Source organism: Elgaria multicarinata, chromosome 4 (assembly GCF_023053635.1).
Source record: "Elgaria multicarinata webbii isolate HBS135686 ecotype San Diego chromosome 4, rElgMul1.1.pri, whole genome shotgun sequence".
Lineage (NCBI taxonomy): Eukaryota > Metazoa > Chordata > Lepidosauria > Squamata > Anguidae > Elgaria > Elgaria multicarinata.
This window is the reverse complement of record NC_086174.1, coordinates 64,287,293-64,300,979: the sequence shown is the minus strand read 5'-3', so window position 1 is coordinate 64,300,979 and position 13,687 is coordinate 64,287,293. Positions and strand designations below refer to the sequence as shown.

The window sequence follows — 13,687 nt, the reverse complement described above, 5'->3', positions numbered from 1 at the left end:
GCAAATCTAAAACAAATCTTAAAAAGTAGTTTGCTTTTTTAAAATATAAACTGGCTAATTCTAAAGAAAGCAGACATCATTCTCTTCCACACTGGATGAATGACGTGCTTCCCATCTTCTATAACCATAATCACTCGTTAGGATTTTCTCTACCCATCAAAGACAGGGGGAAAGTTTACATATTCCCCTCTTTTTAACCATGCTGTTTGTTAGCAGAAAAGGGCGGTTTAGTGTTGGGCATACAATTACATTTATATTTCCCTTCCAAAAGCACTCCACTATTTGCTGGCTTATGAATTGCTCTTTCAAAGAGAAGGCAAGGATCCTATTTCCCCCTCCTAGTTTGTCCTCTCTTTACAGAGGAACTGATCGGTAATCCTGTTTGACTAGGAATCCTGCTTCCCAAGACTGACCGACATCCAACCCCTGCTAACCATTTTCTCTTAACATCTTCCTGTTGGAAGAAATGCCTCTGCAATTCATCATTGTCAAATGCTGGATGACCTATTTTCTTATCCACACCGTTTTCTTACCACATATATGATCTGCAAGATGAGAGAGAAAACAATACGGAAATCTGCTGATGGGTAAGATTTTGCAACCACATAAATCAAATGAGTAACTATATCTGGAACTGTATGCAAAACTAGATGTAAATCAACCATTCGTTGATTCCCCTCCAACTAGGAGCTATAGCTAATTCTTGCTATTGACAGTGTCCCAATATAATTTCTTTATCTCTGCTATGCACACACATCTATACCCTTAGAAGGCCCCCACCCTATGGAAGTTCCTTGGGGAGCAGGAAAATGGTTAAACCTCTCTTGCCAATGCTATTTCTCAATTTAAAGAAGGACTGACGGATTCATTACATGTTACTGTTGTAGAACCTTCCAGTTTGAAACAAAAGGAAACATAAAACCTGAGGAATTCATGCTTGAAATTGTAATCATTTTAAAATTTGCTAATATATGTATTAGTCACCTTTTGGCCCAAATAGGGCCCCCAAAGTGGCTTACAGTTAAAATATCCCTGTTTTGTAATGTGAATTTCATACTGTGATTGCGGCCAGCTCTTGAAAAGAGTGGGCTGTTCCCTAAAATACTTGACTGTGCATGGGACCTGCCCTGCCTTCTTGTCTTCTCTTGAAAAGAGTTGCTCATATTGTGGTTCCTGTTTTACAAAAAAGGAACAGATTTTCTGACTCGTTCGAATCATGCACTGCATCATTAATCCAAGTACAACCTATCTGTCAGACAAGATCGGCTGGTTTTGCATTTTACAGCTGTGTAGTGCCAGGGACATATTGACAAGTGTAGCTTTTCCTGCTCTATTCCTTGCGCACTTAGTGTCCACAAAGAGAGCTGTCCATTCTAGAATTATAAAGGATAAATTGTTAATTTATAAACAGAGTTTCAGGCTCCTGGAAGCTGCAGCTTTCCCCCCTCATTTCATTTTATTGGTTACATTTATCTACTCCCCAATAGCCAAAGCGCTCTCAGTGCTTTACAGAGATTAAAACCCATTAAAAATACATTCATTTCATTTAGTACATTGTTTGCAAATTCAATTTACAGCTGAATTTTGGCAGCGAAGTGGCAATTTTTTGAAGTTAATTTTGATTTTTGTTCCTCCTTCCACTATGGGGAAGCATTCTGGACTTCCAACCAGGGGTGTTGCTAGCGACATCAAACATCTGGGGTACAAGCCCAAGATATAAATTTGCATATGTACTGTATATGCATACATACTGTAAATATGTCTTTACTAAGGATGGGCAACTTTGGGAGGTCTGGGGGTGATTTTCACTCCCCAAAGCACCCCCATGGGCTGCACCTCCCCCCTCCATGGTGCTGAAAGATAGAGCCGTTTCCCCCTTCTTTTTAATGGTGTCCAGTCACTACAAAGCACCAAAAGGATCAAAATTAGCTGCTGCTGCTGCTGCTGCTAATTTTGACCCCCTTTGGTGCTCTATAGTAGTTATAGAGCACTCAAAGGGCCAAAAAGCTTCAAAATGACCACTCTAGGTGTGTGTGTGTGTATTTACAAGTTTGGGGAGGCAGCAGGAACTGCATGTGGGGCACAGCTGCATGTTGCCCACCCTTGGTATATGCACATACATATGGACACACGCACGCACACAAACACAAATATGTATATATTTATGTGTGGCTGTATGTGTATGTGCTCACCTCTCCCCACACAATTAATAGTGATAGAATATATCCGACACAAGTCAAAGCCTTGGCATTCCCCTTTTAGCTATTAAGCACTGACCAAACCTGTTGCAAGAAAACTACAACCAAACCACATACATTCTGTACCTTCCAACGCCAATCCCTCCTCATTTTCCCATCCTCCAGCAATGGTTCATCAAACAGATGCTGCCTCCTTGTTATGTGCACACTCTTTGTCTCCTCCTTCCTATAACTTAATTCTTCACAGTTGAGCCAAGAAGTCTGTTTTAAATATTAGGGCTAAGGTAGAGGGGTGTGTGTGTGTGTGTGTGTGTGTAAGTAAGTAAGTAAGTAAGTAAGTAATACCACTGGGCATGCACAAAATGCCTTTTCCTCACCAGGAAAGCTACAGTCCATGACAAAACACAATTGGCAAAACATGCACAGGAGGGAACTGAAGGAGAAGCTAAGTCACTGGAGTGGAATGGGGTAAGCAGTGCATTGTACTTGTCGTACTATGCTCTCAACTCAGGACTTGTTTCTGAGTAAACATACAGAGGATCAAGCTGCAAAAAACAACTTGGGCTACAGTCACATGTACACTTTCCTGATAGTAAGCACCATTGAACATAATGGCACGTACTTCTGAGTAGACATGTAGGAGTGTATAAGTGAGTATTTATCTCTTCACCACCACCACCACCACCACCTTTAACTCCTGGTTTTATTAAAGTTTGTAATTGCATTGCTGGATAATGGCATTCAGTATGTTACTTACCCACCACCCTACCGAGAATTCCAACACTTGCTCTTTAAGGAATAAAAAAGAGAAAGAAATACCAGGACAAGATAAAGGAGGAAAGAAGAGGTAATGTGGACTGGTAATTGGAAATGGAGAAGGGGGGAGAGAATTTCCCAACCCAAGCAGCTATTTTCAGAGGGGCAGCATCTCAGAGGGTATGGGAGGGTTATACATACCTTAATGAACTTTATGCAGTAAGGTGGCTGATGACTCTTTTTGGTTTGCTTTGCTTTTTTAAAAAAATGGTAAAATGTATTTAAAAAACCCCAGATGTTGTATAAAAAACCACTATTCACTGCTCTGAAATCTTTATATATATATTGTAAAAATAAATAAATAAATAAATAAATAAATAAATAAATAAATGCACTATTCCACAGGGAATTCCTGCCCTTGCTCCTCCCTCTTCAAACTTTTATTGCATGCAAACTTCCAGGAGTGGCTGGGGGGTGGGGGGGGAGGGAGAGAGGGATGATTGGACTGTTGAAGAAAAGGTGACAGTGCCTTCTATAATTTAAAACGCTTCTACCTTCATACTACACCCCTTAGCCTGGCCAAGGAGTGAGTCCTAAGTCACTGCAACCTCTGAGGGAAGAAGCAGGCTTGCATTAAGGCATATCATGTCATTGGGGCATCTCAAAAAGGAAATCCGGGGCACATGCCCAGGTGTGCCCTTTCATAAGGATGCCTATGCCTTCCAGTGTAGCTCAATCTAGAGCAATAATAGCCTATTCTGATGTCTGTTTACTAATTACACATGCCACTTGGAAGTAAGTGACCTTAAGCCCAGTGGAACTTATTTAGATAGGATCTGGCTATGCGCATGCTAGATGCTTTCAAACATTGCAGAACCTTAAGAGCTACACACATTCCACATTGAATGTTTTTTTCACGTTAAAAATAAAACTAAATAAAATTAAAGTGTTAAACAAGCATTTGATCATATAAATATTGGAAACACTGAAGCATGGGGCAAGATGGGAATCACAGTATATACCTCATTTGGGGAGCAAGGTTGGAGAGCAGCCAAATGGATTCTGCAGCAAAAAACCCAAAAGAGCCGCACTAAACCTCATTTGTCGGCTCATCTGCATAAACATCTGCATGATACTTAATATGCATAAAATACTTTAATGTGCCTTTTGCTGAAGAGAATTTGTATGTTTGCAATTTGTATATAAATGAGTCAGTAATTATGCAGAATTATACAAATTATTAAAATGAACCATGCTGGTGATGTATGCTAAAAAGGGGACAGGAAAAGCTGGGTGTACCTGAGAACCCATTTGGAGGTGCATGTGACTTTCCCCCTCGCTTTTCTGTTGCTTTGGTTTGTGGTAGCTAAGAGCTGTCAGGTTGTGAGATCTGAAAAAACCACAGAAACCCTATATGAAAAGCAAGTATTTCTTTTCAAATTAGGAAAATACGTAAGCTGAGCATGTGGGTTTTATTTGCATGAATTACAGATTTTTTCTTCTTTTTGGCACGATGTTTTAGAAGATAACCCATATATGTTTTTAAGCCTTGGAGAACATCTTTGCAACTAGATTTTAATAAAAAGGATAAAAGGCAACTTACTGAGCAGGTAAGTCTATCTAAATTATAATCGCTATGATTTCCATAAAATTCTCCTTCAAATATGCTCTCCTCTCAGCGGGTAATTGTGCGCAAATTACCCACTGACAGCTTAGGAGAAGGGGACCAGATAGCCCCCTTAGCAAGGTGATTTTGAAGTGTGGAACTGACAGTTGTACACTTCTCTGAGTCTCCAACAAGTGGTTTGGGTCCACCCAATTTCTGCAGCTCCTATTACAGCAAATAGTAGGTGCAAAAATGGGATAAGACCCTAGATCGCCATTAAAATGACTTGCTGGAGACTCAAGGAAGTGTGCATTAGCAGGGGTTTTAAGTGCAACACTTAAAACCCTGGGGATCACCTTGCTAAGGGGCCGTTTCTCTGGTCCCCTTTCCCTCCACAACCTCTTAACAGCTGTGCAACAAGCCTATATACAGTCCCGTCTTGTCCTTTACCTTGTGTGTTTCCTAGTACACTTCATTCCCTTTGACACACAAAACAGACGAGGCAACAGACAAGGCAAAGCTATATATAGCTTGACAGCCATAAGTGCACATTTTTGCAACTGTGAACAATCGGGGAGGGGGGATAATAACAAAATAATGAAGACATTTGTGCAAATTCCTGGGACCGAAAAAATAATGTTAATTTTTTTATGGTCCCCATTGCGCAAATGTTGGAGCTAAAAAAACCCAACACAATTAAATTTAAAAAGCCAGGGAACATGATTGGGGTCATGACTGGAGCGGGGAGGAAGACTTGGAAGCTGTCAAGATGGGTTCTGCTGCCGAGTATCCTGGGTTACATGTTGGAGCTGGCTGCAGGGTCGAGGGGACAGGAGTGTTCGAACAATCCACGGTAAGCCTGATTGTCTGTCTGGCTCATTGTGGGTTGTTTCATGGACAACCCACACTGCATGGTTATGCCAGGGTGGGCTGTCGTGACATGCGAACTCACCCTTTATGTCATCTTTGGGGAACCTGGGTGAACATTGCACTGTAGAAGCTACTTCTGCATGGAGATTTCTCTTGCTGCATTGGAACAAAAATGCTTAAATTATTCATACAATCATCTGAACGAAGCCAGCCACATTTATTACACATATATACAAGACCAGTTTATTGTATATAGTATTCTGGAATGAGAACCAAAATACTGCCTATGGAACAAAAGACAGTACAATTGCCACTAACATTATTTTAAAAAGTTAAAGGGTTAGGGGACCATAACTAATTAGATTTTATCCAGTTTCTGATTTATTGGACATTAGTATTTTTTCTGTTTTGTTTTAATAATCCATTTCCTTTCTCTACTGAGGTTCCCTGTAGACCTTGCTGAATTGCCCCTGCCACCATTTTTTTTCTGGTCAAAAGAAAGAGAGAGCAGCATTATGAACTGGGTAAGTTCTTGATTGTTGCTCTTTTTCAGGGATGTTAGAGGAGGAAGCAATGGCATTTCCCCCTAAAACTGATGGGGGAGATCACCAGTTCTGTTTCTTCTTCTGAGGCTGCAGTGCTACACACATCTACCTGGGAATAATTCTCATTGAACTGAGTGGGATTTACTTCTGAATAGGGATATATGAATCAGCAAAATTCGTGCTCATAGATATTCTCCGAATTCTACCTTGAAGCTCTTTCTGACTCATGTTGGTACCAGATTGCAATCTTTGCTTCTTTTTTTTTCTGTTCACACAAACATCTGTGCATAATTTGGTGCACATTTCCCCAAAAGTATACATTGATGGTGTGCGTTTTTCAAATGTATGCATTTTTCTCCCATTGATTATAAGCATATTTTTCTAAAGAAATTTTCAAAAGAATATTTTTTTCATGCATGTTTTTCAAATGTACACATGTTGCCAAATGCATTTGTTGGATCTGCAAATCGAATTGCAAGATATAAAATATATGGACATTGACCGCAGATTGCATTTGAGTCTGCATTTGGGTCCAAGAAGTGCAAGTTGGGTAAGGTCTAGTAAAAAATGAATTGAACTGAATTTCCCATACACTCCCCACTTCTGAGTAGACACTTATAAGATCTTGTTGTAGGCCTGGAAATCACAGCTTTTACTAGCTGATTGTATTCGGCAGTTTGTATTTTTTATTTTTTTTACTCCCTAGCAGATTTACTAAGTGTATGGAAGACAAGTATGGCATCCCATCAGAGAATAAGTTTATTTAATATTTCAAATATATATCTTGCCATTTTGGCCATAACCAATTGTTTGAAACATGTCTGTTGGTACGCATAACCAGAACTAGGATGAGAATGCCCAACCAAGTTTTCCTTTCCAGAGAAAGAATAATGTTTCATTGAGATGTCCACAGTTCCTAACATTCCAGTCCTAACTAAGTCCATTGATAACCTGAAACAACCCCCATTGATTCCAATAGCTTGGACTTCCCAATAATTAGTTGTATCCAAAGTTAGTCTAATTTAATTCCCATTCATTTCAATGGGTCTGCTATAAATAGGACTAACACTGGATACTTCACAATGAGTTTAGGATCAGTGTGCTAACCAGTGTGCCTCACATATGACATATTTCCTGCTTAACTGCAAGTTTCACATGGGAGATCACATATCTAAAATATGTATATTATAATGTATGAAAACCTATGTAGGAGTCAGCAGTTGACAATTTTTTGTGAACCGCCCAGAGAGCTCCGGCTATTGGGCTGCATAAATAATAAATAAAGTCAAACAATTATGTAATGCACAGGGTGCACAACTGCTAAACTTATAATAATATACAAAACTGGGGTGAGAGAATATTTTTTATCTTTTATCACATATAGTTTTTTCCGCCTATAACAATTATTTAAATTCTATACATATAACATCATCGCTGAGGCTGAGATAACATCATTTGAAAAACAATTAAACAGTCAAAGAAGGAGCACAACGCTGAACACAAATATTTTATACAGAAGAAATAAGCAGTTTTTACAATGTTATATATGTTATATTCTGGTATATTTTTCAACCTGTTTCACGAGTTGCTTCTTCAGAGATTGATTATTAACACCATCAAGAAGGCTATTGCCATGGACAGGTAGAGGGAGCCATTCCTCAACTCCATTTCATTACAATTTTTTTAAAAAAATAATAATCACCACGTCTTGAGGCTTTACAGTTCTGGCTGGGACTTCAAGTGAGTTTAAGTGTGGAGTTGAGGAATGGGTCCCTCGATCTGTCCATGGCAATAGCCTTCTCAATGGTGTTAATAATTAATAATCTCTAAAGATGCAACTCACGAAATGGGTTGAAAATATGCTAGAAGCCTGTATTTCTCTTCATATATAACATTGTAAAAACTGCTTATTTCTTCTGTATAAAATATTTCTATATATAACATTGTAAAAACTGCTTATTTCTTCTGTATAAAATATTTCTGTTCAACGTTGTACTCCATCATCATCTTCTTCCTGCAACAAAAAAACACCCCCAGTAAGTCTAACTTATTTTTAAAGATGGAAGTTACCACTCTCTCCTGCTGTATGCAGGGAAAGCAGTGGGATCAAAATGGGCCATGTGCACATTGTTTATTTCGTCTTTCAAAAGAGGAAGTAATGAAGGACAAACACATGCAGGAGAAGTGACAGTAAGCAAACACGATTTCCCCCTGTGTGATGAGCCTTATAAATGCGTCCCACCCTTTGTGACATGCTCTCTTAAGAAAAAAAACCTTTCACCAGCTACCTCTACCTGATTGTCAGGGATACTGGTCTAGAGCATAGTTTACTGCCCCTTTCTGCACACCATGTCACAGGCCTGCCCCGAGAACAAGGGGGGAATCCTGTCTGGAAGATGGAAGGGAATTCCCCTTGTGTGAGCAGACTTCCAGTCATGCAGCCCTGAACACAATCCTATGTATTTCAGTTTCCAAACTAATTCAAGGTCAAGTATTTCTACACAAAGCATTTCCTTTGCCTCAAACAGAACTTGCTGAAATGTTGAGTTTTAACTGATTGTGTTGTCCTTTCAGGAAGAACAAACCACTGCCGATTATTTCTCAGATTTGACAATGCCATGTGACAAGACTGAAGTCAGAAACTTTACAAAAACTTTTCTTCCTATTGCTTACTCACTGATATGTGTCTTGGGCCTTGTGGGCAATATATTTGTGGTGATAACATTTGCTTTATATAGGAAGTCTGAATCAATGACCGACATATGCCTCTGCAATATGGCTATTGTAGATATCTTGTTTGTTCTCACTCTTCCTTTTTGGGCGGTAAACTATGCTCTGGACGAGTGGATCTTTGGTGATTTCATCTGCAAGCTCATCAAAGGTATCTATGCAATTAACTTCAACTGTGGCATGTTGCTCTTGGCCTGTATAAGCATGGACAGATACATTGCTATTGTGCAAGCGACAAAGTCATTTAAGCTGCGGTCAAGGACTCTAGCATACAGTAAAGCGATCTGCTTGGCAGTGTGGGTATCATCAATTTTAATCTCAAGTTCTTCCTTCATGTTCAGTGAAAGCTACCCACTTTCAACAAATGGAACAAAGCACATTTGCGAACATAAATCCAATACAGAGTCCAATGTAATGTTGAAATCACTGATATTAAGTCTCCAGCTTTTATTTGGATTTTTCATCCCTCTGCTATTCATGGTTTTTTGCTACACCTTCATTGTCAAAACCTTAGTGCAGGCTCAGAATTCCAAAAGGAGCAAAGCTATACGTGTCATTGCCTCAATTGTAATTGTTTTTTTGATATGTCAAATCCCTTATAATGTGGTTCTTCTTGTGACGGCAGCATCGATGGGAAAACTGGATAAAACTTGCCCACGTGAAAAGCAAATGGCCTATGCAAAATATATAACAGAAAGTCTGGCCTTCTTACATTGTTGTATGAACCCTGTGCTCTATGCATTTCTTGGGGTGAAATTTAGAAATTATTTTATGAAAATAATGATGAGTCTGTGCTTTGCAAAATCCAAAAAATGTGGAAGCACCAATTGTTCAAGGGTAAGTTCTGATACTGCCCATTCTAGACAGACAAGTGAAATGTGTGAATGACACAGTGGAGCTACTGTGCATACATCTTCATCAAAATCAGCTTCACCAGGTAACATCATTAATCACATCACAAACAGAGACACTGGCCCTGTTGGGTTGGCTAATCCATGGGTTGTTGAGACCGAGCATGAGTAAGTATGCTGCCTCTCACTGCTTTGCTAAACAACTCAAGTCTATGTTATTTAACCTACAACAACCCAGGATGCCATGTTTGGATGTCACAACTGACAATCATTTAGAAAAATAGATGCAATGTGGAAGTGGTGAGTGGGCAGGAGGCAGCACACTTGCTTGCTCTAGTGTGGCCCCAACAACTCATGGGTTATTTAACCCATGAATTGGCATTTCATGCGAACCAGGTCAACAATTTTGTACTTCTCATTTCACTTCATATATCTTCCCTACAGGAGCTTATACCACAATAAACATTTCAAATAACATGAATTCCTGTTTTCACATTAGGACCAGACTCCCAAGGTGTTTGCAAGTGCATCTGTCCCCTTCTGACATTCCAGACAAACACAACATTGTCATGTTGTGGAAATGTAGGGACTCTTTTTCTTGTAATGTGTGAAGCAGGCGCTTGTGCTTATGCTTTTTAGTAGTTTCATTTTTGTTGTCGAACAGAATGATGAAAGTGTGATATTTACCACATTGATTTATTGAACTGAGCGACATCATTATAATGTTATTAAAATGACACCTGTTGATCACGGAGATTAGGATTCCCTGTTGCTGTGCCGTTTGGATAAAAATAGGTTAGATCTTTTGAGCGCTCAAAAGGAACACTAAAAGGTTTCGGAAAACATAGAACAATGATTTGAAGAAGTGGCAATTCCAGTGTAAACACCTAGGCCCTGAACTCCTTCTGTCCACAGGAAGGATTCGAATCCGTTGCTGTAAGAGGAAGGCAGCATTTTTTGCTAATTCCCCCAGTGCCACCTCCCATGTTGTCCTGGAGGATTCCCCCAACCCTCCAGAGATTTATGGAGAGTGCAAGGAGCTGCAGGGTAGTGGGGTTGAATGGTTACAACAACTGCCCTCTGCCCAAGTGGACGGCAACCAATCGGGTCACCATCTGCCTGGCCACACCTCTGCTGTGACTACGGAGCAAGGATAGATGGCAGATACGCTATACTCGCCTCGCTCTGAAGGAAAGTCAGGCTTAGTCTCCAACATTTTTTCTCTACAGCTTTGCTGGAAAGCCCCAGGATGGGCACTGTGTGGTATAATCAACACCGCACCACTGCGCACCTCCCCAGGGCTTTCTGCGCGTTTAGACAGCCCCCTGAAGATCCCCCCCAACCTACTACAGGGTGGGGAGTGGGACTCAGAAAGAGACAGGTGCAGATGGTGTGAGAGACGGAGAGATCCACTGTCCTCAACTGAAATGGCTAGTCAGAAAAAGGGGAGAGGAGAGGCTTGCATTTCTGACCTGAGAGCATTGCAGAGTGCTGAAGAAGCAAGTCTATTGACAGTTTGAGAAGAACAGCCATTTCGTCCCAACTGCTGCTCAAGCAAAATCTGCAGGAGTTTTGTTATACATTTGGGCTGGGGTGGGTGGCGAGACTATAAAGTCAGTATTGTTCTCATTTTGATGGGGTGTGTGTGTATTTTATTGCATGTTCCACTTTGATTCATTCAGTTGAAACCTACATAACATTCTAGTGTTTGAACAAGAGAAAAGGGGGAAATAATTTTTAGGTTAACTAATGAACTGAAAACATATTGAAATCCAAGACTGCTGTATTTTATAATAAAACTTTGCTTAATTTCTCTTCTCAACCAGACGAAATTCATTTTCGATGTATACTACTTTAAAATCCACCTTGATGGCTTTGTAACAAATAAGATGGTATATAAACATTAACAACAATAAATAAATAAAAATCCTACTTTATTTCCATGTTATGGAGAATCTTGAAACTGAGGTTGTTGTTCATCTTGAAGATGATATCTTGTCCATAGGTTACAACCAAGAGGAGTCCATTACAAACACATCCTGTTTTAATTTTTGAGGACTAGCAATATATCAATAAGGGAAGGATTTTTGGGAAAGGCCAATAGCTCAGCAAGAGAGCATGTGCTTTGCAGAAAGGAAGTGAGGCAGGTGGCTACTAGGAGGAGGGCTTTCTCTGCTGTGGCACCTCGGCTGTGGAATGAGCTCCCCAGAGAGGTTGCCTGGCGCCTACACTGTATTCCTTCTGTCACCAGCTGAAGACCTTTTTATTTTCTCAGTATTTTAACACCTAATTTAACTTAAATTTAAACTTTGCTGTTTTAATTCCATATTTTAATCTATATCAATTTCAGCTGTGTGGTTTTATCCTGGTTGTGCTTTTTATATTGTATTTTGTATTTGTGTTTTTAGACTGTTGGTTGTTTTATTATGCTTTTCATGTTTTTAATTTTTGTGAACCGCCCAGAGAGCTTCGGCTACTGGGCGGTTTAAAAATGTAATAAATAAATAAAGTTCCCGGTTCAATCCTCAGCATCTCCAGGTAGGGAAAAACCTTACAGAGCTGCTGTCAGTCACTGTAGATCAGGGGAGGTCAGACTTGGGCCTTCCAGGATTTACTTTGTTTTTTTACTAGAACCTGTGTCCACCAGTTGGATGAAGGTGCAAAATAGACATACATCTAGTACAATTAAGGAACAGAGTGCGTCTGAATACATGGCTTTGACTAGGAATTTGTTTTCGGTTTCCAGAACTGGTCTTTCTCCATTTCACCAGCCTAATTTAAAGGGTCTGTTGCTGCTATTAAACCTATCAGATCCAGAAACTCTTGCAGGTATACAGCAAATCGTCCTGAGATTTACCAAGAGATCCCAACCTGCCCTGCTGTAGTCAATACTGGGTTACATTTGGACCACTGGTCTGACACATTTCCTACCTTTCTCGGAGTTCCTTATGCATTTCAAAACTTCCATTTTTGCCTCATCAAAGCAACAGACTCTCACTCACAACCTTACAAACCCATAAGCTTGATGCAAAAAAACCTCTATAAATTGGCAGCCCATTATCTCTAGGGTGTTCTTGGTTATTTTTGACTCTCAAACACCCACCCCGCAGCATAAAACTGATATATATGACACAATGGAGGAATTGAGCATAGATGTGATTGGGCAGCAGCTTGCCAAGATAGTAGCAAATATGCTTTTAAAAATCATTATTAAAGCTCAGGTATTACTGTGTGTGTGATCAAAAGTTTCTATACATTTAAAAAATGAGTTTGCAGCTGCCAATGCAAGCCACATTTATTATCTTCATATTGTAGGCTGGGGCTGACAGTGAGTGGTTTACAACAACTCTGCAATGTTGTCCACTATTACCCTCATCTTGCAGATTGGGAGGGGTGGGGAAGCAAAGAACAGTTTGTGACAATCCTGTAATACAGAACACTGTTAATATCACAGGCCGGAGGTGGAGCCCAGTGGTTTAATTTAGAGCAGTCTTCCCCAAGGTGGTGCCCTCTGGATATTTGGGGCTCCAGCTCCCATCAGTCCAGCCAGCATGGCAAGTTGCAAAAATTCTGGGAATTCTAGTCCAAAAACATCTCGACGGCATCAGCTTGGAGAAAAGTGAATTGGAGCAATTTTGCAATGTAGCCCAGTCAGGGTTGTTATTTCCCTATACCGGACGCAGCCAAGATAACCCTCCAATGTCGACGTGTAACTTAGCAACGTTATTACGTACCTTCTGGCCACCCTTTTGTACAATAGGGTGAAGGTGGGACGGCGGTCTTTTTTATTTCTACTTTTATAGAAAGTGTAGCGAGGGGGCTGCGAGGTCGATTTCAGGATCTGCACTGGGGGAACATGTTTTTGCGATCGAATTCACTCCAAAGCTGCTTTCACTCCCGCAGGAGCCCCATTCCCGCCCCCGGAAAACAGCTGGGAAGGCGAACTGGATCGAGGGGAAATGAAATACCCCCCGGGAAAGGTTTTATTTAATGGTCCTCTCCCCGCAACGTCTGTTTTGATCAACGTCACAGCCCTCACTACCAAGACCATGCACGCATTTCCCTTAAAAAGGCGAGAGATCAATCAATGCGCGATTTTTATGCTTTAAAATGATGAAAAAATGGATTTAA

General features: G+C 40.3%; 1 protein-coding gene across 1 annotated transcript; it reads left to right on the top strand.

The window, feature by feature from the left end:
- The first annotated feature begins 5,329 nt into the window (after positions 1 to 5,329).
- Positions 5,330 to 9,593, top strand: CCR6 (C-C motif chemokine receptor 6). Its single transcript, XM_063125422.1, has 2 exons — positions 5,330 to 5,413; positions 8,550 to 9,593. Exons 1-2 carry the CDS (start codon positions 5,330 to 5,332, stop codon positions 9,591 to 9,593), a joined length of 1,128 nt encoding a protein of 375 aa, XP_062981492.1.
- Positions 9,594 to 13,687: the final 4,094 nt, after the last annotated feature.